This window comes from Parasteatoda tepidariorum, chromosome 6 (assembly GCF_982258835.1).
Source record: "Parasteatoda tepidariorum strain Cologne lab strain chromosome 6, Ptep-v5.0, whole genome shotgun sequence".
Lineage (NCBI taxonomy): Eukaryota > Metazoa > Arthropoda > Arachnida > Araneae > Theridiidae > Parasteatoda > Parasteatoda tepidariorum.
This window is the reverse complement of record NC_141760.1, coordinates 54,291,626-54,318,704: the sequence shown is the minus strand read 5'-3', so window position 1 is coordinate 54,318,704 and position 27,079 is coordinate 54,291,626. Positions and strand designations below refer to the sequence as shown.

General features: G+C 28.7%; 1 protein-coding gene across 1 annotated transcript in view; it reads left to right on the top strand.

Moving 5' to 3' along the window:
- The window catches only part of LOC107438605 (nucleoporin 358), a 54,269-nt gene that overhangs the window by 25,430 nt on the left and 1,760 nt on the right, over positions 1 to 27,079 (top strand). Inside the window, exons 20-34 of the mRNA XM_087165875.1 lie at positions 628 to 795; positions 2,520 to 3,488; positions 3,616 to 3,747; positions 5,208 to 7,847; positions 10,492 to 10,656; positions 12,066 to 12,537; positions 13,323 to 13,358; positions 15,374 to 15,523; positions 16,691 to 16,927; positions 19,451 to 19,651; positions 23,379 to 23,554; positions 23,660 to 23,753; positions 25,051 to 25,253; positions 25,837 to 26,082; positions 26,904 to 26,967. Coding sequence (XP_087022001.1) covers positions 628 to 795; positions 2,520 to 3,488; positions 3,616 to 3,747; positions 5,208 to 7,847; positions 10,492 to 10,656; positions 12,066 to 12,537; positions 13,323 to 13,358; positions 15,374 to 15,523; positions 16,691 to 16,927; positions 19,451 to 19,651; positions 23,379 to 23,554; positions 23,660 to 23,753; positions 25,051 to 25,253; positions 25,837 to 26,082; positions 26,904 to 26,967 — 5,953 coding nt within the window. The remainder of the gene's footprint in view (positions 1 to 627; positions 796 to 2,519; positions 3,489 to 3,615; positions 3,748 to 5,207; positions 7,848 to 10,491; positions 10,657 to 12,065; positions 12,538 to 13,322; positions 13,359 to 15,373; positions 15,524 to 16,690; positions 16,928 to 19,450; positions 19,652 to 23,378; positions 23,555 to 23,659; positions 23,754 to 25,050; positions 25,254 to 25,836; positions 26,083 to 26,903; positions 26,968 to 27,079) is intronic.

The window sequence follows — 27,079 nt, the reverse complement described above, 5'->3', positions numbered from 1 at the left end:
ACCATTGCTTAATTCAAGATGATTTGTATATATTTCCATTTCTTTGTCTGCTACATCCAGTTATCGTAAATTGGATAAGTATTGAAAATCTTTTCGTAAAAATAAAGATTTGGACCAATTTAAATTTACTGGAAAGTTTAAAATAGTTGCTATATATGCTGGAATAAATTTGCAGTTGAATAGCATTGGTATTCATGGTGGTCTATATTGGCAACCCCTGTCTTTCTTTCTTTCTTTTTTTTTTGCTTATATATTTAGTCTATGTTTTCTTATTAAAATTTCCAGTTTAATTTCTTCTTAAATTTAAAAATAGGGCTAATTTGATAACAACCAAGGGAGTGATAAAGATTCTTTTGTCTTTCTCTGTTATTTAGACTTACAGTGATGACATGCAAAGTTGAAATTATCCATGAACTCAATAACTTAAGTAATAATAAGTGTATATATTCAATCTATCGTCACGTTGTGTGTTGATCATTGGATACTAATCTACCATAATTGTTTAATTTATTTAGTGATTTCCAAAAATATTTATTTTAAAAGGATAATCAAAAACTGCTGAATATTTTACAACATTACATATGTACTTCAAGATCTATACAAATATGCCTTTTTTTACATTTTCAGCACTCTAAACCAAGTCCTGAAAGATTAGATGCTCAAATTAGGGCTTTAGCTTTGAATCAAGATACTGTTATTAAATCAGTTATGGAACAAAGTAAATCATTGCTTGAAACAAACAAGTCAATACTTGAAGCTTTGCAAAAGAATAATGAAGTTCTATCTGATTTAAAGGTATTTTTCTAGTTATTAAATAATTCACTGTGTTTGATATTTCATGGTATAATTTATTTTTCTATGTTTACAAAATCTTTCAAATTATTTCTATCTTAAATTTTGAATTAGCAAATTCTTTATGATGATTAACATCCTGTTTGTTAATTAGCAAATAAATATTATAAAGCCATTAAGCACTAAATTTATTGAAAGCCTTCAAATGTATATTTGTAAGACTCTGTTTTTGAACTAATATTGCTTGTGCATAATTTAAAACTAATCAAGCATTAGTGCATTTTGATTTCGGCATTATCTAACCCATACCTGCCAACTCTACTTGATTTTGCCAGTTTCTCCTGGTGAGCAGGTTTAATTAAAAATTCTCCTAGTTTTTGTGCATTTCAGAAAATTCCCTAAAATTGAAAAAAATCCCTATCAAGATTGTTTTTTACTATCTTAATTTGTTCTTTGGTTGATTATTTAAATAAGTTTAACTGCTAAATAATTAAGTAAACTGTACTTAATATAATTAGTTTGAAGCTTACCTTTTTTTATATTCTAAAGTTTTCATTGAAGAGTATGTTGTAACTATTTCTAAATAATTTCAATATATGTTATTGAAATTTATAAATTTAAAAATAAATGTAAAATAACGAAATAAGAACAATATATTTCCACCAAGTTCATTTTAAGTCAATCATAAAATAGAAAATATTTCAGTCAATTTCAATTTATAGTTATTAGTGGAGTGTAGTTTTTGTAACTATTGACCAGAAAATTTTTGAAAATTCCTGTGTTTAAAATATCTTAAGTATTACACAATAGTTATCATTATATTTATATTTCATAAGAACTACTAAATATTTTCCTTTGAATGTTGGCAGCTAAGCTAGCCTTTATACCAAGATTGTGATATAGTTTTGCCTATATTCAGTAAGTAAAAAATGGTAGAAAAAAATAACTAAACATAAAAAAATCAGCAATAAAGTTTTTTTTTTTTTTTTTAAATTTTAATTTCCAATTTAAGAGCTGCTAATTTAACTAAGGTAATGCAAATTGCTATGTAGCCATGCAAATTGAAGCATGATTTTCTATTAATATGCAAGTTAATAAATAATTTACATGTACTGTTTACTCAATTTAATAAAGATTAAAAAAATCTTTTATTTGAGTAAAATGATGTGATCAAAGCATTTGTGCAATTGATTTGTACAATTAAGGATTCCCTCGATTATTTCTTTTTAATTTAAAAAAAAATTCTAATCTTGGATTATTGCAATTAGCAAATAAAAAAATATTTTAAATTTTAATAAAATTTTTTTATATAAATATTTATGTACGTACCTTAAATGTTAATTGTTTTGAAATGCATTTTCTTTCCTAGATTTCTTTTAATAATTCTATGAAGGAGAAGAGAGATTTTGCTTTTGAGTGTGTCTTTTATATTTTACAGAAATAGCAATGCAGTTATTAGAAATAATTTGAAATCATTCTTAAGTTCTAGTGTTCGTGTGCAGTTATAAAATTTAAAACATTATTAATATTTGGCAAATATTAAAATGATAATGTGACACTCTTTATTGCTTTAATTATAAATAGCTGCATGACAACAATTTACATTAAATTTCACTAAATCTTAATTATAATGATACTCTCGTTTAAAAATATTAAATTAGTCTTCATCTGTGATTCAATTTTAATATTATTAACTCTTTTAAATTATTGTACATTTTCCATTTTAGAAACAATTCGAAGAATTGAAATTATCTGATATTAGAACTCATCCTAAGACTGCAGCAAAAAATCCGAGTTATTTGAAAGGTCAAGGTGATAATGAATTTGAAAATTTTGATCCTAATGCCCTTCTTGAGTATTATGAGGAGAACAATGAGGAATATAGAATGCAAGATTACAATTACAATCCACAATCTCGTATGGTCCCAGAAGCCACTGCTCCATTGAACTATGTAGTACCACCGTCTTTACCTCCTGGTCCTCCTCCTTCTTTAGCTCATTACAATTACCAATATCCTCCCCATGCAATGCTGCCACCTGCTGCTATACCTGAGAGATCTCAGTTTTATCCACCACCTGGTCAAAGTTTACCCTTCAGTGAAGGTCAGCAACTCCCACAATTTCATTTTCATGTCTCATCTGCCATGGTTAAACCCCCTGCTCCTATTTTAAGCAATGTAACAAACATTCCTCACCCAGCTACATTACCACCAGCTGCAATTAATCTTCCACAACCTTCATCACTTGTACAAACTTCTAGATCAACTATTCCATCAAGTCCTTGGACTAAGCCAGTTGGGGTGGCACCCCACCAATTTCAAATTCCTCTTCCTCCTGCAGGTCCATTTGGAACTGCTTCTCATCTAATTCAACAATCCACATCACCAATCTCTAGCTCTGCTGTAACATCCCAACCAACTTTAAGGAATCTGCTTTCCACTACAACCTCTGGAAGCTCTCCATTAAGCAATTACATTCTATCTTCTGCTACCAATACCACAATCACTTCGAATTTATTTAGCAGTGTTGCAAAGTCACCCGAACAGGTGAAATCGGAACGCTCCAGATGTGATAGTGAAAATGCTGGCAGTGAGGTTGACGGACATGATATTGAAAGAGAAGTTATGGGTGATTTCAAACCTTTAATTCCTCTGCCTGATGAAGTAGTTGTAGAAACGGGAGAAGAAAATGAAGTGGTATGCATTGTTTTTTTTTTTAATTATTAGAATTGAAATTTTGAATTTATTTGATATTATTGTAATTCATGCATTAATTTCCTCACCTATGTTAATTTATGTAACCAGTAACTTTTCATTTTTAAAGGTGCTGTTTGAAGATCGAGCTAAATTGTACAGGTTTGTTGATCAAGAATGGAAAGAACGAGGTGTAGGAATAATAAAACTTTTGCATCATGAAGAAAGCCAAAGAGTTCGACTTTTAATGAGAAGAGATCAGGTAAATTTCAAGTCTACATATTTTTTGAAATGATTATAGTTTTTCTATTGAATAATGAAGCATGTGTTAAAAGATGGGTTTTTGAAAGTTATATTGAACATATTCCTTTAAAAATTTTCAGATGACTTTGATAATTGTACTGAGCCTACTCAAAAACATAATATTCCCAATCTAACTGTTGAAATGACACCAAATTCAATATAAGGACTAAAATTAATGTGGAGGGTAAAAGAGATTCTGTAAAAAAAAATTTTTTTTAACTTGCATGACGGTAATTTTAGAACAGAAGTGAGAGAGAGTGAATTTTGGTCAAATTTCATCCTTTAAGCATCAGGATTCAGTGCCATTGACCAATTACAGATTACTAAGCATATTGCAGCAATTGTTGTATAAGTAGTTCTTTAAAGTTTAGAAGAAACTGGCTTCTCCCGTGAGAAAAACTTTTTCTGACAAGTCATGTTATGTTAACTCTCTCGATGAATGCCTGGCATTGAATTTTTGTAAAGTCATCTGTGACTTACAAAGAGATAAACAACGAGCATAAATTCGGCTGATTTGATGCAACTATCGCTCATATTTCCAAGACAAATTGTGCCCACGATAAAGTATCCCCTTGATGAATTGTCCCACAATTAATCGCTTACTCTGAATCGACGTGACACCCAATAAAAATGATTAATGTTGAAACCAGTGATTTGTAAAATTCATTTTGTGGAGGACGAAAAAACAATAAAGACAAGGGCAGTGATCAGCTTTCAACCTCCTAATATCTGTGTGTCCTATGAAAATTTCATATAAGATGTAAAAAATGTAAAATTAAACTTTTCACATGAGTAGAGATGCCAATTTGCTTCGCTTGGTAAAAAAAAATCTATTAATGATACTGAAATTTAAGTTATTTTTAGTTTAGTATTTTTTATTTTAACTAATTTTTCCACCACTATATATCAAAAATTCAAGGTCTGAAATGAAATGCAACTTTATTGCTGTTATCTCGTGAAAACACTTTTAAAGGCGTAATTATACTTATTCGAGTTTTTATTATTTAATTCGCTACCAATTTATTAAAACTTTGGCAGAAAGTGGAGCAGTTGACTTGCTTACATTAGTGTAGTTTGTTAAAGAACAATAAGTGTTTTAACATTAATAATTTTTGAATTTAGCAGTTGACACTAGTTATTACCTGTTGCACATCTTAAAATGTGTAACATGTATTTCTCTTAAATGTGAATCATGTTTGTTTTAATTAAATGAGAGGTGGTAGGAAGCAGAATTCTATCTTATCTAAGACGAATATGACCTATCCTATCACCACATTAGACCAAATAGTTGAATTTTTACCATAATTTTATTTTGTTACTGAGATATTCAATAGACTAACCATTGACTTTTTAATAATGCAGCTTATACAATATTCATTTCATATAATTATGCTTATTTTTTTCATTAATTATTTTTAGGTATTAAAAGTTTGTGCTAACCATTATATTCTTCCTGACATGGAAATTAAACCTTTGAAAACATCTGATCGTGCTTGGACATGGGTTGCTCAAGATTTTGCTGATGAAGAACTTAAACCGGAACAGTTTTGTATCCGATTTAAAACATCAGAGCTCGCCTTAGCATATAAAGAAGCTTTTGAGAAAGCAATTAGATTAGTAAAAAATAGTAGTGCAAAGATTATAACTAGTCCAAATAATCCTTCAACTAGCAGTTCTCCTGGATCTAAACCATTTGCTAGTAAATTTTCCCACAAATCTGGATCATGGTCATGTCCAACCTGTTATATTAGTAATTCTGCTGACATGCAATACTGTGAAGCTTGCGAGACCAAAAAACCTACTTTCACTAATGTAATCACTTCACCAGTTGTGTCTCTTCCTTCTTCTGGAATACCAGTTACGTCCGTAAAAAGTTCCAGCTCTACCCAATTTACATTTGGCTCTTCAGCGTCTGTAAATAAAACTGCAGAAACTGAAAATCCTCCAAAAAGTGTATTTGGTGGTTTCACTTTTTCCTCTTCTCCAACTATTCATGAAGTAAATGATCCAGATCCTAAAGAAAGAGAAATATTAGTTGTTTCGACAAAATCTAAAGATGGACCTCAAGTTACGAAAGTGAGTAATGCTAAATCCAGTCCCTTCTCTGGTTTCTCGTTTACTTCGCCCCCTCCTGCAGTTTTAAAGCCTTCGGATAGTTCTAGTGAGAAATTGTCTGAAGTTGAAACTAAAACTGCTTCAAATGCACCTTTTAAGGGTTTTGGTTTTCCTTTGTCTAATACTCAGCCAGCAATCACAAAAATTGATCAAGTTTCCAACTTCTCATTCAAAATGACTGATATAAATACCAATGTATCTAATACACCATTTACAAATCAACAGCCTGATTTCTCATTTAAATTGCAAGCCTCTTGGACACCAACAGTGAATGCACAATCGCAAAAGCCTTCTGATTCTGTTTCAAGTCTTTCTAAGCTTCAATCAATGGTGCAAAATGTAGCTCCAACATTTGTGTTTAATCCTAATGATGCTCCGGTCAGTAGTTCAGCCTCATCTTTTACACACCCTACTGATAAAGGGAGCTCTCAGTCTTTCTCTCCTATAGTTTCAAATTTAAGCACTTCTACAAAAAGCAATGATGGTGCACCAGAAGAGTTTGTGCCAACAGCTGAATTTAAACCTGTTGTGCCTTTGCCTGCTCTTGTTGAACTTAAAACTGGCGAAGAAGGAGAAGAAGTAAAATTTTGTGAAAGAGCAAAACTGTTTAGGTATGACTTGCAAACAAAGGAATGGAAAGAACGAGGAACTGGTGAATTAAAAATTTTGTGTATAAAAGACAGTCAAAAGTATAGAATTTTAATGCGTAGAGATCAAGTTTTAAAAATTTGTGCTAATCACTACATTCTTCCAGAAATGAAACTTGAACCTCTGCCTAAAAATGACAAAGCATGGGTTTGGTTTGCTCAAGATTATTCGGAGGGTGATTTGAGCCAAGAAAAATTAGCTGCAAGATTCAAATCTGTTGACATTGCAAAGCAATTTTTCAATGTGTTTGAGAAATGCCAAAATGAATCCAAAGATTTATGCATAGGAAACAGAGATGCTTTTGATAAACTTTTTGAGCCATCACCAGATTCATGGCAGTGTTCTAAGTGCCACAAAAATAACTCAAATCAGTCATCTTGTATCTATTGTAAAACTCCATATAAAAATGCTATTTCAGTTGCTGAAACCCAAAAGCCTGATAACCAAAAATCTTTATCTGAACTCTTTAAACCTGCTGCTGGCTCTTGGGAATGCTCTCAATGTTACGTAAGAAATCAATCAACAGACTTAATGTGCAAGTCATGTGAATCTGCTAAGCCTGGCATATCTTGCACAAAAATCGGAACTGATGAATCAGAAAAAAACAATAAACCTTTATCAGAATTGTTTAAACCACCTCCAGGATCATGGGTTTGTCAAACATGTATGATAAGGAATACATCTGATAAAAATTTATGTCAATCTTGTGAGACACCTAAGCCTGGATCTGTTGATTCTTCTGAAAAAATGCCTAATTCACAATCAAAACTTCAATTTAGTTCTCCAAGTTCTGCTTTTTCATTTGGCTTACCAGCTTCAGGAAATGGTTTTTTATTTGGTAGTAAACCTGCTATTCAGCCATCTACATTTACTTTTGGACAATCTGCACTTACTAAAACTGATCAGGTTACTGGCTTTAAGCCTACTCTTCCGGTAACTTCTTCTCCGGCTGTGTTTGGAGGAGCAACTCAAAAACCATCTGCAAATATCTCCCTACCACCTGTTTCTGCAGCTCCTACATATGTGTTTGGATCATCTGCAGCAACAAACTTTTCTTTTGGTTCTCTTGCATCCCAGAAACCTGAACCATCTGATCCAGAATCTGTAGAATTTCGTTTCGGCAGTCCTCAAAAGTATGAGTTCAACTTTAGTGGTGTGAGGCCTCGTAGTCCTACCAAGACACCCAAATCTCCGCGCTCGCCTGCTGCTCCATCTGATGTTGATGAGGATGATGAAGTTGTAGCCTCTGATGCTGATAACATTTACTTCTCGCCTGTGATTCCACTACCTCCTAAAGTAAGTAAAAAAGCTTATAAATGCAACAGATCTCTTTAAAATCTTGGAAACTCAATGAAATAAAAACGTAAAAAATATCATAAAAAAATAATATTCATGTTTAGCTGACTCGAGCTAATTTTTAATTAATCAAGATTTAATAGATAATGATTAAAAAAAGACACTGTGGACCCCTAGCCCTTAAAATGTCATTAAACCAAGTGTAAACTTATGTTTATTCATTGTGTGTTTGAGTGTGCTATTCAAGTTTTAGTCTTCCCAGAGACTTGTAGACCAGATGTGTTTTGACTATGCATATATTTATTACATTTTTTTCTTCAATGATTTAAAGGTAAATAAGAAAATTATTTCATTTAGTTTGAAAAACTGAATAAGGTCTCTAGTAAATTCCATTTAATATTTTTTTAGCAATCCAATAATGTGTTATGATATCAGTGGCTACAATGACTGTTTTTTATTGTTATTATTTAGTGTAGTAAATGCAAAGCTCAAAGTTGTCCTTAATTTCTTTTTTTTTTTTTTTTTTTAAGTGCCTTTAATTATTAAAAATTTCAGTAAATGTCCTGAAATATTTGTATTTTCCAAATTTTTGTTGAAGCTAACAGTAAGAATAAATATTATTTATCAGGAAAGGAATTGAAGAATTTTCAAATTCAGAAATTTTGTTATGTGTCATGAAACAAAGTATATAGCAAAATGAACGCCTAAGTCTTTATAGCGTGTCAAGTATGGTATTGGTTTACTTCCATTGTTAGAGACAATTACCCTTGACTTGATGGTATAGAACATTCCATGTGGGAGAAATGTATAAAAGCTCTTTTCTCCCTCCATCACTATATCCTACTCTACTGATTTTCTCAAGGGATCATTCCTCGCATTTTGCTACTACTTGACGATTTACCTTATTTATACTATTTTCTCCTACTTTTGTTATATAACAAGAATTTTTTGCATACTTTTTTTTTTTAAATCTGAGTTCTGTTAAATAGATTTCTTTCTAAGTGCAGGAACTGCTGAAACTATTACTAATTGTATGTCTTTCAAAGCCATGTTGGTATTCTAGAAATTGCACCCATTAAAGTATCAGCCTCCTTAAATTTAGAGGCAATTTGGTCCTTAATTTTTATATTTTGGGCTTCCAGCTTTGTATTTGATACCCTCATGTATAATAATGATGAAGGCTCATTAGCTTAAAGATAGTGAAAAAAATAATTACAAAGATGTGTTACAAAATGTAATTGTGTTTCCAAATAGTCTAAAATTTATGTGTCCATTCGTGCTAAATCTAAAATGCGTAAAGTTTTGTGTGAAACTATTTTTTTTTTCTTTTTTTTTTTAAATTTTTCATTATTAAACCGATTGTCTCCTAAACTAATACAAAAAGTACTATAAATGCAAGAAAATTTATTTGCAAATAATTAACGCTGAGAAATATGTGAAACCATATTGGTTATTTAGAAATTGTTAATCTATGGATTATTTACAAGAGAACTTCTGAATCAAGTATTAAGAGAAATTTGCATTCAGGACTTTTTAATGGAATGAATCCGCATTTGCGAGGGAAAAACCACAAAAATCTTCCACGGTTATCCTGACGGTAATCCATGATCTGTCTGCCACTGAGTATATTTTACATCAGCACTGTGGGTGGTGCAAACTGGGTGCAGAATTGGTTTCAGTCATCTCTGGGATTCAAACTCTGGTCACCTCATTGAAAGGCGAGCGCTCTATTCCCTGAGCCACCGCGGCTCATTCTATGGTTTTGTGATCTTTTGAGCAAAAGGAAAACTGACTGTAGTACTGGTGAACAGAAAGTGGAATTTGGAAATGGCCTCCTAATGTCAGTAAAAATAAGCTGTAGCCCTATTGCTGCAAAACTTGCAATGCATGGTTATGGATGGGTGATCGTGTAAAGCTAAGGGTGGTGGCGCTAGTGGTAAAATTGCTCTTTCAAGACTTGCGGGTTACTGCTTCCGATATATTTTTACGCCGCAGATTGAAGAAACGTGCCATCATATTATTGCATCATATCTTTTGTAGTATTTCACATGTACCGAGTTCTTTCTTTCAGCCTTTAAATTTCAGCATTATCATATTAATATTATAATCATTAGAATATTTTCTAATTAGGCTATCTTAAAAAGATATTTTTGGCGACATTTTATTCAAATGTAGCCAAATGAGGGATAAAATACAAAACATGGCAAGCCTTAAGAATTATTCACAATGAGACATTAACTTTCCAAAATTTTTTTTGGCCTTACGACCTCTGAGAATCAATACATTTCTGAAAGCTCTTATGAATGGTACAATTAGGTTTAGATTTGAACCCAAATTACAATAACAAAACTGCATAAAATATTAGGCTTGTTCATACATCGCCTCATAGTCATAACATAAGCGAAGGGATACACCGGAAATTTTCTAAATTTCTTCCGGTTTAAGGACGCTTGTTATTACATTAGACCACCCATCCATAGTGTAATAATTATCGCTTTCTTAAATGTATCTGTTTTTAAATAGTTTGAATAATTGAATTACTGAAATAGCAATTGATTAGTTTTTTAAATTAATAACTATCTTTTACGAGGATGACCTTACACCTAACTAATCTGTTTATTTTATTTCTGAATATTTTTCAAAGGTTGAAGTTAAAACAGGAGAAGAAAGTGAAAATGCCTTATTCACTCAAAGAGCAAAGCTCTACCGATTTTGTGATGGAGAATGGAAAGAACGAGGTCTTGGTGATGTAAAAATATTGTTGGATGATAAGACCAAAAAAACACGTTTATTGATGCGCAGAGAGCAGGTAATATTTTATAAAATTTAAAATTAAAAAATTATATGATTATAATATTCATAAGTGATAACTTATTGTTAAGTATCTGTTTTATTCTTCATATTGTTTCACAAAAAAAGGACTTAATGTATTTGTACAGTGATTTTGCTAGATTTAAGAAATTAGGGGTCCTGAGGACATAGGAATTCCGATTGTATGGGTCTTTTCTTACTAAGAGTCTCTATTTAAAATAACATAAACCTCCCATTTAATGATAATAGTACACAAGTGCATATTTTATGATTAAGAAAAAAATGTGATTAATAATTGATTTAGCAATAATTTCACTAAGAATTAAAACTAAAATTGTTTATCTATTCTCCTTAAAAAAAATCATAATTCAGAAATCTTCTTAAAAAGTTATATGACAAGCTATAGTCCTTTTATTATGTATTTATTCATAACTCTTTTTGCTAAAACAGGGTGGATAACTTAAGGAGAGTGCTTAAAGGCGCATCTTGATTTTCGTTTTTTAAAAGCCCTCTATAGTACTTTTTTCGGTAGTTGTTTTTAAAAAAGTGCTTAAATTTCACTTTTCCAAAATAATTTTTTTTCTTTACTATATCAGTTTTCACTACGAATTACACAAAAAGTGTAATTATAGCATTGTTCCATTCAACATTTTTGCAATTAATTCAACAGCAATCCATAATTATAATATCTTGAACTGTTTAGAGTTATATATAATATAATATAATTTTCATGAATATATTCCTTGCTCCCCTCGCCTAATTTTGAGATTAATTCGATGACTGGGAAACGGAAATTATTAAACAGGATTGATTGTTAGCTGAAAAGAATATTTTCACGCTCCATTCCTTAACAGATTAATTATTCAGGATATGTTTGTGTAGTTAATTTTTAAAGTGCTGACTGATTTGGAAATTAACAATTAGTCTTTATCCTCCTTATAACAATCAGTTTTTGCCTCCCACTATTTGTTATTAACCACCATATTACTATTTGGATCAGTGTAACTATGAAAATATATTTTATAATTTTTTTAAAAATAGTATCGATAATGAAAGGGGCCTGAAACTTTAATATTAGGATTAAAGGTGCCACAAAACTTGAGCTTGCCCCTGCCATAAATATTATCGTATTAAAACATACATATATTTGTGGGTATTTCTGGTATAATTTTTTTATTCATAAAATGGAACAGAATTCTAAGTAGGAAACGTCAACAGCATTCATCTATCTAAAAATAGTTCATCTACCTGATTTAGAAGATTGAGGTATATACTTTAGGGAAAATTTGCTTAAAATTTCAAAGTTATACTTTTTCAGTAACTTAAAAATATAATGCAATCATTACAAAATGTAATTTATTGAGTATTAAAGATTAAAAAAATAATTTAAATATTGTTTATTTTTAGGTTTTGAAAGTTTGCTTAAATCATTCCTTGACAAAAGATATTAAATTTGATTGGCGTGGTGATAAATCTCTTACATGGGCAGCAACAGACTTTTCTGAAAATGAAGCTACACCAGAACTGTTTGCCATTAGATTCAAAACTGCAGAGCTAGCTCAGGAATTTAAACAATCTATTGACAATGCTCTTTCTTTAGTTGAAGACCAGAAGCCTAATAGTTCATCTGATGCATTAAAGAGTTTCTCATTCAAAGTAGAAACGACTCCAAAAAAAGTAGACTCCAATTTCACTCCAGGATCTCTTTCATCTCGTTTTGGAGCTTTAGCACAAGAAGAAGCTAAAGAAACCTCAAATAATTCGCCTTTCTCTTTTTCATTTAAAGAAAAACCTGATAATAATAGCTTTTTTGGTCAGACGTCTTTTGGTGGCACTGATTCTAAACCTGTTTTCGGAACAGGCGTGAAGTTTGGATTTGGTAAGCTTGTTAGAAATTTTGTTAAGTTTATCTTATAAATTTTATGTTTTTTTTTTTTATGTATTAAGTTATAAATTTTTTTTAATTGATTTCATTTATTACCTAATTAAAATTTTTAAACAGTTTTCATACTTTTTACCAATGTTTAATTCTGCTAAACCTTAATCTAATAATATTTTGTGAACCAAATCAATATATATTGCTATTTCGATTAAAGAAAAAGCAAGCAAGACTATCACAATTACTGTTCTCACTATATTTTACTTTTATTAGAGGATATACTGACATTTCTTTTTATGTATTTCTCCACTCCAGCTAGAATGTAAATTGTTATATAAATTTTTGCTTTAAAAATATTTGTATCCTAAATTTTGTTGATGAGTATTCTAATAATTATTATTTTTGCCATTATTAAATTATTATATTAATTACATGTTAAATTATTATAAATAAATGTGTGTTATGCTATATCATTCATGAGTAATACAGAAATTAATAATTTATTTTTAAATTTTATCTTTGAAAAATATGTTAGTAATAATGATAAATGTAATAATGATAATGTAATAATGATAATAATGTAATAATGATATTGTAATAATGATAAAGCAAAACTTCTAAAAGTTTTGTTACTTGTAAACTAGTTTTTATTTTATTTTTAATTCCCTTTTTTTTTTAAAAAAAATAATAATTTTTTAAATTTAATAACATCATGCTTAAATTTCTTGCTGTATTTTAAATATTGATATATGTTTAAATATGAGTTTTTCTTTTCTTTGTTTCAGGTTTTAATGCTCAAACTGCACAGCCTGAAGATAATGGTTCGTTTACTTTTTATGGCTTTTCCTATTGCTATTTTAAATTTGTTTCTATGCATACTTTTCCCCAAAAAAGTTTACCATGGGATAAATATTTTATGTCAAGTAATTTGTTGACTTAATTAGTTAAGTTAGCTCTAATTAAAAAGAATTTTTTTATTATTAGTTAGTTGTATATTCATTGTTAATTATCTTCAGTTTTATATATTAGGTTAGCAAAAATAAAAATAATTCAATTTATATATAAAACAGACTTTAATTCTGTAGCGAAAAATATTGTAAAGTATAAAGCAAAGTCTCTATAAACCTTAATATGGTTGTAGGCAACAAGAGTTAATAAAATAAAATTTAAATTAGAACTAATTCCAGATCAGCCAAATTTAAAAAAATCTTCATTTTAGACAAGTTTGACTATCACAGGTGATGTTAATAAAACCAAACTTTAAATTTGTTTTGATAAATACAAGAAGACATTTTAAAGGGCAACAAATTAAAGATAATTGAAAATTGTGTGCTAAGTGTCAATTCCACAGGATGACTTACAAACCTTTATGTAGTTATTCAAAATAACAACTTACTTAAGTAAGCTATACAGATTACAAGCTTTTTGCTTGATTTTCTGCCATAGGGCGTTCAAAAATACTTGTTTTCGTTTGTAATTTATTGTAGGTCTTACAAACCTCTGAAAGCTTTAAATCTTATTGCTAAGTATGAAGAATTACCTGAACTAAACACCTCTTAAGTTACAAAATAATCCTTTTAATATTTCTTGAGAAATTTAAAAAAAAGCAAAAACTGAAAGAGTCTTTTCCAATATTGTAGGATAGTGTATATGTGCTTCTCTATAAAATTATTATTTTTAGGCATTTTTTTTTCAACTGATCCATATATTAGCCAATTATCCCACATGAGCTTTAAGGAAAATTTCCAAAAATTTTGTATTTATATTCGGGAATATATAGTAACTATACTGCTGCATTGCTTTGTCTGCAAAATATTATTGTTCAGTAGTAAGGTTGTCACTAGCTACTAAAAAGTGACTATTTGCAAGTTTTTTTCTCCTTGGACAACTATGATGACTTTGTACAAATGTAGAAGACTATTTCTTCATAGATAAAAGTATTGTATAGTTAGCGATGTTTTTTTTCTTCTGTGTTTTTCTTTTAAAGAAAAGGATAAATTGTTTATGCGTTTTGTTTATCTTTTAAAGCACATGAAGAAAGAAAGATTGAAGTATGAAGGTGAAAAGAGTAATGATAAATGGAATTTTTGTTTTTCCTTTTACAAGACCTTAGAAAAATTTATATCACAATTTTTAATTTTATTTAGGATCAGTAATTACAGTGAATACACATAATGTTAATGAAAAAATATCGATATTTTAGTTGCAATAAAAATCTTATTTCAAAAATTTAATCTTACTAATTTTGTATTTAATGTAGTTTTTTTAACACTATTATTTATTTGAAGGAATAAGATACTAATAGAGAATGAAAAAAAATTTGTAACCATATTTTCCTATTATTTAAAAAAAAAATTGTGTTTCAAGTCAAATTGAACAAAATTTCAGCTGTTAATTATTATAACATGTATATCTGATTTTTTACATCAAATTCTTTGGTAAAAAATTAAAAGACAAATTGAAATGATGGAGGAGGAATAATTATCTTATGTATTAGCATGTCTTCAAATATGATTAAAATTTTGTTGCAAGTATGTTATGGTTTTTAGAATTTTTTAAATTAATGAAATAAAAGTTATTTTCGTGTTTAAAAAAATTTGATAACTTGTTTTATTATTTTTCTTAAAAAATAAAGTTTAAATTACTAATGAAATTTAGGTAAAGTAATTGTAAGGTAAAGTTATGTAATATAGTAATGTAAAAAGTTTAATGAACTACATTTCATATTAATTCAAAACTAGTTTAAAGGAAAAATATTATATTGTTAATTTTTCAAGCTAACGTTTATTTAAAATTTATTGTATTTTAACTCAACACCTCTTTACTTTTATTTTAGATGTTCAAATAGTGTTTGAAGCTCTTCCAAGTCCAGAAAAAATAGCCCTAGCTGAAAAATTAATGTTGCCTAAAACATTTTATTTATATGAAAATAAAGAACCTTGTACTGGCTGTGTGGGATGCACTGATACCATTAAGCCATGCAGAGGTACATGTCTAATTTGTTCTCTTGACATTCTATTTTATAAATTTTAAAACTCTATGGTTAGAATTTATAGAATACTAGTTTTATTTTGTAGGGGGGAAATATATTTTTATTATGTTAAGTAGAATTTCACCCCTTTCTTGGGAAAGAAGGTTTAAAGAAGCTTTCCGATTTACACAACTTGCAGTTCACTCAATTTCAATAAACAACAATTTCTAACGCAAAGTTAGAACTTGGTAAGTTCATAACTCAAAAATAAAGCTTTTTGCAGGCATAAATGAGTTAATCCGAAACATAAATAAAACAATTCAACTCCATATGTTAAAAATAATTTACATTTACACCTCATTTTTGGCATTAATAAAAGAGTAAACCATTGCAAACAAAGTATTGGAACAGGGGCGGGTCCAGAAATTTTTATTTTGGGGGGGTCATAGACTCAGATCCCACACACACACACACTATTATTTTTTTTAATATATTTTTTGAAGTAAAAAAAGTTGGGATTTTTAATGCTAGTCTTCTCATTTATTTTTTAGAAACTGTGATGAATTTTGCTTTAATCTTTTGGATTATGATTCTTGAAACAGTGGAGAATATAATTAGATGAAGAAAAAAATTAATTTTTCCGACCTACCTAGGTGATATGCGTGCCCCCTTAAATAATTTTTAAAATAATTTATTTCTTTTGTAAACTATTAAAAAATAATTTTTTTTTCAATTCTGGTAGGGATCATGACCCCCCACCCCCGCTGGATCCGCCTCTGTATTGTAATAGTTTTTTAAAATGTAACGGTGCTCACATAAACAGTTTCGATTTTATCATTTAATGCACATGCATTTCGAAGTTAGCTCTTTTATTCCTTCATTTTTTTAAAAAAAATTTTAAAAATTTTGTTCTGAATAATCAAGACAAAACATGGTTATGATGTTCTATTAACATGTATTTTGTCCAGTGTTAATTGCATGGAAAATGTTTTAACTCCTAATAAAAATTTATAAAATGACGCCCCAGTAAGAATTTTATATCTGCTTCCGCGCTAAATTTCTTACCTGAAAGTGCCATGTTTAGCAACAATATGTCAAACGTACAGATTCTTTATCTCATTGTATTTGTAAGTAAGCTTAAACTAGTATAAACTACAAATACTTTTCTTTTATGAAATTTAGGAGAAATCGAAGAGCAGGAAGAAAAAACAGAAAAAAAGGAAGCTCAAAATACTAAGCCTGAAGAAACTACGTTTTTCGGCTCTTCTTCCGTCAGTGCAATTTCCTTTACAGATTTAGCTTCTGAAAAATCTAGTCAATCTAGTTTTTTCACTTCTCCAACTAGTGGAAAACATGGTTTTGCTGGAGCCGGAACACCTATTTTTTCCAGTTTGCAGACTCCTGGAGAAGCTGCTAATGGTTTGTTTCTATTTCAATTGAGATTTTTTTCTAAAGTACAGCATTAAGAAAAATTCAAGTTGGAGTTATAAACAGTTAAACTTTGATATCACCATCTCAAAAAGAGATTGTGGAAATAGGGAAATTTATGAATTATTATTATTTATTTATTTTTTTAATTCTAGCATTGGCATTTTAAAATTTACCTAGTATGCATTTACTTCTCATTAATTTATTATGAATGCTTTATTTACAGTCACAATGGTGATTTGATATTATTTAATATATATTAAATTCAATTATTTTTTCCTTGGTAATCGTTTGTCAATTATATTTTCCAAATTCGAAATTGTTTTATGCTAAAGCCATATTCATCTTTTCCCCTTAAAGTTCGTGACTGTTTAAGAGATCCAGGATAATACCAGCACTAGTTAATAACATATTTTATTGGCAAAACAATAATTAACAAGCAGACATACAAAACATCTTACATCCGGATCTCATACTTAAAGCCAACTAATATAGAAGTATTTGGGGTAGATTATCAAATGGAGACGCGCATGCACTAACGTCAAAGTTTCAGTTTGGATTTTAACTTACCACAAAGTTAGTCTTACTAGATTTAATTAATTTGATTTAAAACCTTGCTGGGATACAATACTTCTTCACCACATAAAGTCACATTGTTGCTTTTTTTTATTTTTTGTGTCATTGAAAAATGTATTGAACTAAGAAAAGGTTTTTTCTTATTATCAGATAGCAACTGTATAGGAATTTCAGATAATTTGCTCGTGGTATTGAGTAATTCAAAATATTAAAGTTTTTTATATGGAAGTTTGACTGTATTTAAATTCTTTTGTATGACAAAAGAATTCCAAATAAGTTATTTTTTATAAGGTGAGTACTTTTATATACATTTTAAAGCAGTTTTAAAATAAAAATCTTAATTTCTAGATCTGATAACTTTTTAAAAAATATATCATTACATTTAAAAAAAATGTCAAATCTAATTTTATAATTTGTTTCATTTAATACCAAAATAATAAACAATAAAATATTTTATTTAACTTATTATATATTATATAGACCCATATTCCTGCAATAAGGAATCTGTTATCTAATTAAAAAAGTGTTAACTTGGAACTTCTTTTGATTTCAATGAAAAAGATGGTTATAACCACTACAAATAAAACCTTGTTTCAATAAAAGAAGAAAATATGCAGGCACATTAAATAAGTTAAATCCATTTTTAAATTTTAATTTTTATGTAATTCAAGCAGAAATTATTCTGTGGTAAAATATTATTTATAATTATTATCTTATGTATTCTGTTGCCTTTTAAAACTTCATTAATACATTTATTTGATCCACATATTTACTTGTTAAAAATGTTAAATTCATCTGAAAAATGATTTCAATAAACGTAAAGTTTTGATAAGAAATTAAAGCTTTGGTGTTGTGAGTGTCCTGCTTACTATATAAGACAATTTTGTAGTTTTATAATTATTTTTTTAAGTTATAGTAAGTAAAGGTGCTTTCTTTCCATGGGAAAGAAAGAAAATTGTTTAAGAACAGACTGATAATAATGATGTTTTACAATGAATCATAAAGTGGCTAATTTGTATTTCTAATCAGATGGAATATGTTTGAAATTATTTTTCTTCTTCATGTTTTTACTGTGGTACCGTGTGTTAAATTGAAGATCCTGTTAGTATGAAAAAATTCTATTCACTTAAATATCAAGAAGCTTTTTACCATTTCTACTTAAAATAAGAAGCTAAATTCTGTCCGTTAACATAATTTTCTATGGAATGATATTAAAACTAATTTAAACTTCTTTAATTTCTTATCCAGTAACAGATAATACAAATTCCTGCTCTTTATTATCGCTAAAGTTAGCCTCTGTTTTTGATGACTGTTACACTGTTTAAAGAAAAAATAAGTCTTACTTGGGTACTTGTACTTCAAGAAGAAGATCACGAATACCCACACATGTGACCTGTAACGTCAGCGCCAGCTGATAGTTTATGAGCAAATTGGCGTGTTAAAGTTGAGCTACGTTTCCTCGCATAAGTTATAATATAAATTAATGTGTAATCAAATTTTTTGAAATATTCTTTCTCGTCTACATATTTTACTTAACTTAAATTTATTATTTGTTTATGTATTTTATTGTAACTGTGTATTTTTGTTTTGTGTACCTGGCAACTTCAATGTTTTAGTTTCTCTATACGTGGCTTCGTAATCTTTGTGTTAAGTAAAAAATATAAAGTGAAAAAATATTAAATATATCATTTAAGATAATTGATACTTAATGGGCTTGGCGTACTCGAAATAGAATGGAAAGAGCGTTACTTATGTCAACAAATGCCACTTTTTAAAAGAAAACTCAAAACGTTGGTTAGCTTTAGAATTTAATAGCTGTAAAAAAAAAAATTTAAAAATTTCATATTTTGTTCATATGATGAATACGGCCTGCAACTTAGTAATTTAATTCCACTTTTCACTTAATACATTTTTCTGACTGCTCCATATTTTATTTAGATGATACTGTACCAGAAAATCCTGATGTACATTTTGAACCTGTGATACCTTTGCCTGACCTAATAGAAGTCAAAACTGGTGAAGAAGATGAAACTCCTATATTTGTTCATCGGGCCAAACTATTCCGTTTTGATGGTCCCACAAAACAATGGAAGGAACGAGGAATTGGTGATATCAAAATATTAAAACATAATGAGAAGAGTAAGTTCACAAAAAATATTCTCGTATTTGTTTGTTCTGCTTTATAAATGAAGAGGATCATTTAATTGCCATTGCATTGATTTGCCAATTTTTTATTATTATGCAATTATTGGTAATTAATCTGACATAGCATCCACAGAGTTATACATAAATAGAAACATTATTTGAATGTAGCAATTTTAAATTGAAACAATAAATACTGTATTTAAGGCAGAATAAAGTTATGTTTTAACATTAATATATATATCAGTAATGTGGTAGCAAATCAGATTAGCGTGGATAGACCTATATCTGTTCCAATGAACTCTTTCTTCCACTCATTTGCCTGACAAAAAGTTGTAAATCTGAGAAAGAGTCAATTTGTAGATTTAAAAAAACTACTAAATAACTATTTAAATTTGTTACAAGCTAGGGTTGATTTTGTAAGAATTTAATCCAAATTGTTTGATTTTGTATTTAAGTTTTTTTTAATCAATTCAACTGTCTATCCCATAATAGTTACAAATAACCAAAAATTTTCAAATTCTATAAAAAGCTAACTTTTAATTCTACTTTAGAGTCTTAAACCTCAGATTTTCCCAGACATCCTAGCTGCCCCTAAGACTTTTGCTGTATTTTCTCAATCTTTGTTCCTATTTAATGTACTCCCTTTACACACAACTTTTTAAAACTCTTTCCTCTGGATCATCGATTTTGATGTTTGTGTGTATTTGGTTTATATTTTTACTAAGCTAGTTTTGGATTTTTTGCTGGATGTCTGGTAAACAAAAATATAAGACTGCTTTAAACAAAATTTTTATGGAATGTTTCTCTTTTAAATGTTATATCTTAATTATGCTGAATAGAAATTTCAACTATTACTTTTATGTGCACCAAATTTTCTGTGCGAGTAAAAGTTATACATAAAGATTACAAAAGCTTCTTTTTTGATTATCTATAAACTAAACACATCTATAAACTAAACACAGTGTGAGTACATTTTTAAATTTTTTCATTATTGATAAAGTTTATAAAAAGTGCTGTAGTAATGTCAGTAGCTGAAAAAGTAATGCCCATGGTATGTTAGCCTGTACAATACCACATTGTTAGAGTCCCTCTGTTTGCCAGAAAGTTTCCTTTCCTGAACTTAATTTAACAATCAAAATAAACAGCTCTTTTCCTTTTTTAGAAAAAGGAGGAATGTTGTTTATTTATTTTTTTTTTTTAACTTTTACGACTTGTTAAAAATAAACTTTGATTTTTCCAGTCTTCCGATTTTTGTTCGATTTTAATCTGATTTCTGTAGCAATATGGAAAAAAATTGGGTATCATGGGCACAAAATTCGGCAGTTAATTACGGTGCGAAAAAAACTCGTATTTATTTTTTTCCCAAGAAATTTTTAAAATTATGTGAAAAGTAAAAAACAGTATGAAACAAAAACTATCCCAAACTGTTGAAAATACGATCGAAAAAAACTGCCTGGACAATAAAATTGGCACAAATCGAGTTATTATTATATTAATAAATTATTTTTCAAATGTGCAATTCGAAATTTCTTGTTTACGATAATGTAGCATTTTAAAACTATTAAAATCAGTTGCAATAATTGATTAAAAATGTGTTCGTAAATCCATGTGGGATTGCAGGTGAATTGTCAATAATTGAGTGTGAAATGTGCGATTCTAATTTTGTCGAACAAAATATTATTATATTAAAACACTGAGATTTTATAAGTCGAAGTGAAAATTCTTTTTACTAACTATATAAAAAAAAAACAGTCAGCAAAACCGCAGATTCACTGTGGAATCATCGCTAATTGAGAAATAATTACTAAATGAAGAATGATTTGGAATTTAAGTTATGTATAATGGCATATCATAATATCAAGATTTTGAAAACCATGTAAAAATCTGTAACAAAAGCTGTGAAAATAGAGCAGCCACGTGGATTTACTAGTTGTTGATTGAAATTAAAATTAATTATTGTCTATTTGTTATTTTTTATTGAATAAGGAAGTTTTGATGTTTGTTTATCTTGACCTATTATCCGGAAAAATATTTTTTCCGGGCTCCCCAAAGTCCAGACTATTTTGAAAATGGGACTTTCCACTGTATAACGAAAATTCGGATCTAATTCTGTTCTTTATTCTCAAAACAAATTTTTATCAAACTCTTTTCAAAAAGTATACAATTGATCATTCAATCTGTTTTAATACAATACTGGTTTAATACTTTATAATTATTGGGGTTAACCTAAGTTACTTAATTTAAAGTAAGTATTTTACTAATTTTTATCTTGATTGCTATTTTGCTTATCATGCTATTCCATGGTTTTATTTAAGTTTTTTGAAGTTCAGCAGGTTGTAGCAATGATATATATGTTACTGTGAAATACTGAAATTGGTGGTTGTCGACTTTCACCATGAATGTCCACAATCACAGTCACTTTTATAAGTGCAGGGCTGATTGTGCTCCGGAAAAAATCCGGATTTCTGGAATTTTCGCTAACAGTGATCCGGAAGTTTCCGGACATCGAAGGTCCAGATGTTTAAAAAAATCATTGATCACAGAAGTTTCCGGAAATCAAATTTTCAAAGGTGGAACTTAAAAACACAGTTTATTTTTTTGTTTGTAAAGGAGAGCCAGAGTGATACTTTATAAGCTTATATTCATGATTAATATTTATTTTTTATCAGTAAATAGTTGTTATAATCATAAACTCAAGAAAGAAAGACATATTTATTAATTTTAATTACTTCTCCAGGTCATCATAGGTATGTGTAAAATTTTAAATATATTTTAAGTAAACTAAGAAATATTGAGAAAAAGGAAGAAAAAAAACCTTGTTTAAATTTTTTTCAATTTAAACTTTTTTTTTTTTTTTTTTTTTTTTTTTTTTTTTTTTTTTTTTGAACTCAAGAAATTTTCCGGAATTTTGACTTGGGCTCACAATCACCCCTGTAAGTGTGTCCAAAATATATTATAGATCCATTTTAGTGCCATTACCCAAAATTACTGAATGTTTTGTTTTTTTTTAGGTCAAGTGCCACTACCTGGTATTCCAAACACTGATATTTTTTTAATCGAATATCAAATAAAAATATAAATATCAACGAATAAATTAATATCAAATGAGGCATAACAAATAATTCAGAATTCGTCAAAATTAATTAATAATAGTAATTGTAATTAATGATATTTACAAATAAAAGTTGACATTCTTTCAATTTCGGTTATTCACACTAGCATAAATATTTTGTCTCAAAGCAAATCAATATGTGACCAAAAGCCTAAACTTTATGTATAAACATTGTTTTGTAATTATTCATAAATTATGAATGCTGCATTCCTGCCCCTTTCTTTGATATGAGCACTTTTTGTTGGTTAAAATTTATCATCAAATATCCAAATATTATAATTATTATACAGTTACAGTATAACTTATTTTTTCGAACAAACTGCAGGTTTTTTTAGTCTCAATATTCTATTAATTTAATGTTGAAAGTTTCTTTTATTGCAGTCAAACCTGCTATAGTGGTCCAACTGTGGACCAAACAATAAATCTACTATAATCGAATGAAGTAACATTAAACAGTTTAATGGTAGTTAGGACGAGACCACTAAAAAGTTCACTGCTACCTAGTGTTTAGTCTAAGCAGAGTTTGATTTTTTTTAAATAATGTAATTTATTTTTAATAACTACTGCTTAGAACTTTTAAATATTGTTTTTCTTTTCTTTTCTTTGCAGCTAGATTCCGGGTTATTTTAAGACGTGATCAAGTACACAACATTGCTTGCAATCATTGTATAACATCTGATATGTCATTAGCTCCTCTATCAACTAGTGAAAATGCACTCTGTTGGAATGCAGTTGATTTCTCTGATGGTCAAGTGGAAGCTACAAAATTTGCAGTTCGATTTAAAGTAATATATTAAGACAAAACTCTTCAAGTATTTTCTTACTAAGTGTATTACCCATCTATTACAATGACAAAATATGCATTCTACAATATAATTTTTATTTTATAGGGGAAAGACATTTTAGACAACTTTAAGAAAGTCTTCAATGATTGCATTGAAATAGTAAAACAAAATCCACCAACTCTCAGTAATGAAATTTCAGGTAAATAGTTTTCACTTTTTTTATTATATTGTGTAATATCAACATTTTAAACATTAAATATTTTTTGGAAATTGTGTATAAAATTCTTTAATCTATATATTGCAGACAATGTCTTTAGGTAAAGTATGAGACATAAGAATCTATACATGCTTTACCTAGATATTGTGTACAAGGACAAATGTTCTTCAGGGAAAATATGTTTAGACTTTAAAGCATTATTATTAAGAGAAAAATATCAATACCATTAAATATTATTGGTTAATGCATGCTCTTCAAAATGCATAACATTTAGGTCAAATTGAATATACCATATATTCCGGACATATAATGCGCACTTTTAATGCAAAAAATAACATTGGAATTTACGGGTGCGCTGTATACTCCGAATATAAAAAATTATAGATTAAAAAATTTTAAATATAGAAACATGCTTTTATTTTAAAGAAATAACATACCTTTACCTATATACTTTATTGATTTTCATTATTGCATAAATAGTTCATTATATTCGTCCTTCGTTATTTCTTCAGGCATGTCATCACAATTCGTTTCGTCTTCATCATCTGTGTTACCCTCATCCATAAATAAACAGTCATCTTCTGATCCGTCCAGATTATTTAAAATGCTGCATTTTTTTTATGATTTTCTAACCATCTCAGGCTTAATTTCATCCCATGCTTTTAATATCCATTCGCACACTGTTCCCAAACTTGCATGACGCATATGTCCTCCTTTCGTAAAGGTTTTCTAGTCCTCCAACATCCAAGTGTTCCACTGGTTTTTTTTTAAATTGGCTTTAAATGGTTTGTTTAAGCAGACATCCAATGGCTCAACTAATGATGTCAATCCGCCCGGAATAACTGCCATATCGGTGTTACATTCTTTCAACAATTTTTTGTATTATCTGTAAGGTGGGTCCTAAACATGTCCCACACTAAAAGGCTTTCTGGTTTTCTTACACGACCAGGACGGATTTGCCAGGCATTTTTTACCCACAATTTAACACCATTTTCCTCCATCCAGCCTTTTTCATGGAAATGAACAAAAATCCGTTTTGGAAAATTACATTTGGGAAGAGTATATCTTAAAATTTAAAAAAAAGTATTAGAAATTACGGGTGCGCATTATGCGCCGGAATATACGGTAGCCTCTTTTTTTTTTTTTTAGCAAGCCTTGGTTGAGACTACTTTCTAGATTTCAATATTAGGAACTTATTGCAGTGCTATTATTTTTTATTGTTCCAAATTTTAGTATCTATTTAAACTTAACTGAATATCATTTTGGTTTCCAAATACAGGAGCTGAGCAATCTGTAACCCCAAATAGTTCTCAACCTGAAATTAAGTCTCCTGAATCACCAATCGAAAATCAAACTAAACAAAATGAAGAATCTGCTGAAAATGACGATCCAAATTCAGATGAGATAAGTGATGAAGACGAATTACTGTTTGAAAAAAGAGTTACATACGAAATAATGGATGGCAATGAGAGCGTAATAAAGGTAATAAAATTTAATGCTTACATTTATATATCCATTAAAAAACTGTTTTTATTTATTTACGTGAAAGTGTGTTAATTGTTTTGTTTTTGTTGAAATTTGTTTGGCATTTAATATCACTGTCAGATAATCTATTCTAATAAGAAAAAATATTGTCCAGTTTTAACAGAAATTGTTGCAGTTGCAAATTAAATTCATGATGTTCTTTTCAATGATGAAGTATTTATAATTTGATCTTTGTAGGGATTCATACAGGTGACTTATTTATTATTTATCATAATTTAGACAAACAATTTTCATTATGAATAAATGCAAGAAAAATTAAAGAATTTGTATCCTTGCGAAATATTTGGAGTAAATTCATATTCATACTTAAATGTTCAGTGAAATAGTTCAAATAAAAAATTAAAATTTGACACATTCTTATTTTTTATAACTATTTAATGGGCAAGACACATCATTTTTTGATTTTAATCGTAACATTCTTACGGAAATTTATTTTATTGAGTGAAATTTTAGTGTGAAAAAAAAAGAAGAAAATTCTTTGTGCAGAGTCAAAACAATAATTGTGAACTTTTCTTAATAGAGTATAGGAACTCTACAGATGACATATGATGATTCAGTGTATGGATATCATGTTTCTATTGTTAATGATGAAGATGAAGTTGTATGTGATCATGTCATTGCTGTTCAAAACTGTCTTAGAGTTGACGGGAAAAAAGCAATTTGGTCTGCCATTGATATAAGTATCGAACCTTCCAAGAAACGTCGTTTTATTGCTACATTCAGTTCTCTAGAAGCTGTGAATGAATATCAAAAATATTTTGAAGAGGTTAGTGAAATGTACATTGAATATGCCTGTAATTTCAAATTTTTGAAAATGCTATGTATTTGGTTATAAGTTTCGCCAATTAATAAAAATTAATTCTTAAAAATATCAAGTTTGTCAAACTTAGTTCTATTATTGTAAAATTAAAATTGAATTATTTTTTCAGGTGAGTAGTAAAACCTAATTAATGTAAAGTTAAACTTTATATGTATTTAAATGAATTGCAATGTTTTTTTTTTCCTCCCTGATAACAATCTATTTATGTCTTGAAATTTAAATCATTTCCTGCAGATGGGCCAACCAAGATTTTGCAGAATGGTAAAAGTTTAAAACTTATGGTATGCAAGACAACTAGATAATATTTTATGTTCTTAAAATTCTTTTTTTTTTATTACTACTTTAGTTTGAGTTAACAGTTAAGTTATTGATTCCACAATAAAAAATTTAATTAAAATGACTTGATAATATGAAATTCAAACCTAATTGAGTGTATAAGAACTTTCTTTGAATATGTTGAAATGATATAAGAAATACTTTTGTGTGAATCTGCTGAAATTATGGATTGGTTTTATTTCTGGATTAATTAATATATTTCCAAGAAAAGTGCAATCATCAGAGTTTTAGTTTCAAAAACATTCAAACAGATTGTCTGCTTACCTGGGAAAACTTTCGCAAATTTTGCGTCTAACTACAGTTGTTTGCCTGAATCATAAAATTTCTCTGAGTTCTTAAAACCACTTTAGAAATTATATAAAAGATACTTATAATCTTATCATTATGTTAAGTCTTCTTACTTTTTTTATAATTCCTTTTCTTCATTTTAGGGTAAAGAGTTTGCTGTTAAATCTGGTATTGTGGAGAATGACGATTTTTCTGCTAATCCAAAAGGTGAAAAAGTTTTCCTATATATATCTTATGTATTGATGCAATTTTCCTTAATATAACATAATTTTAAAACTTCAGCTAAATCATTTGAGTAGTTTTTGAAACATTAAAAAAC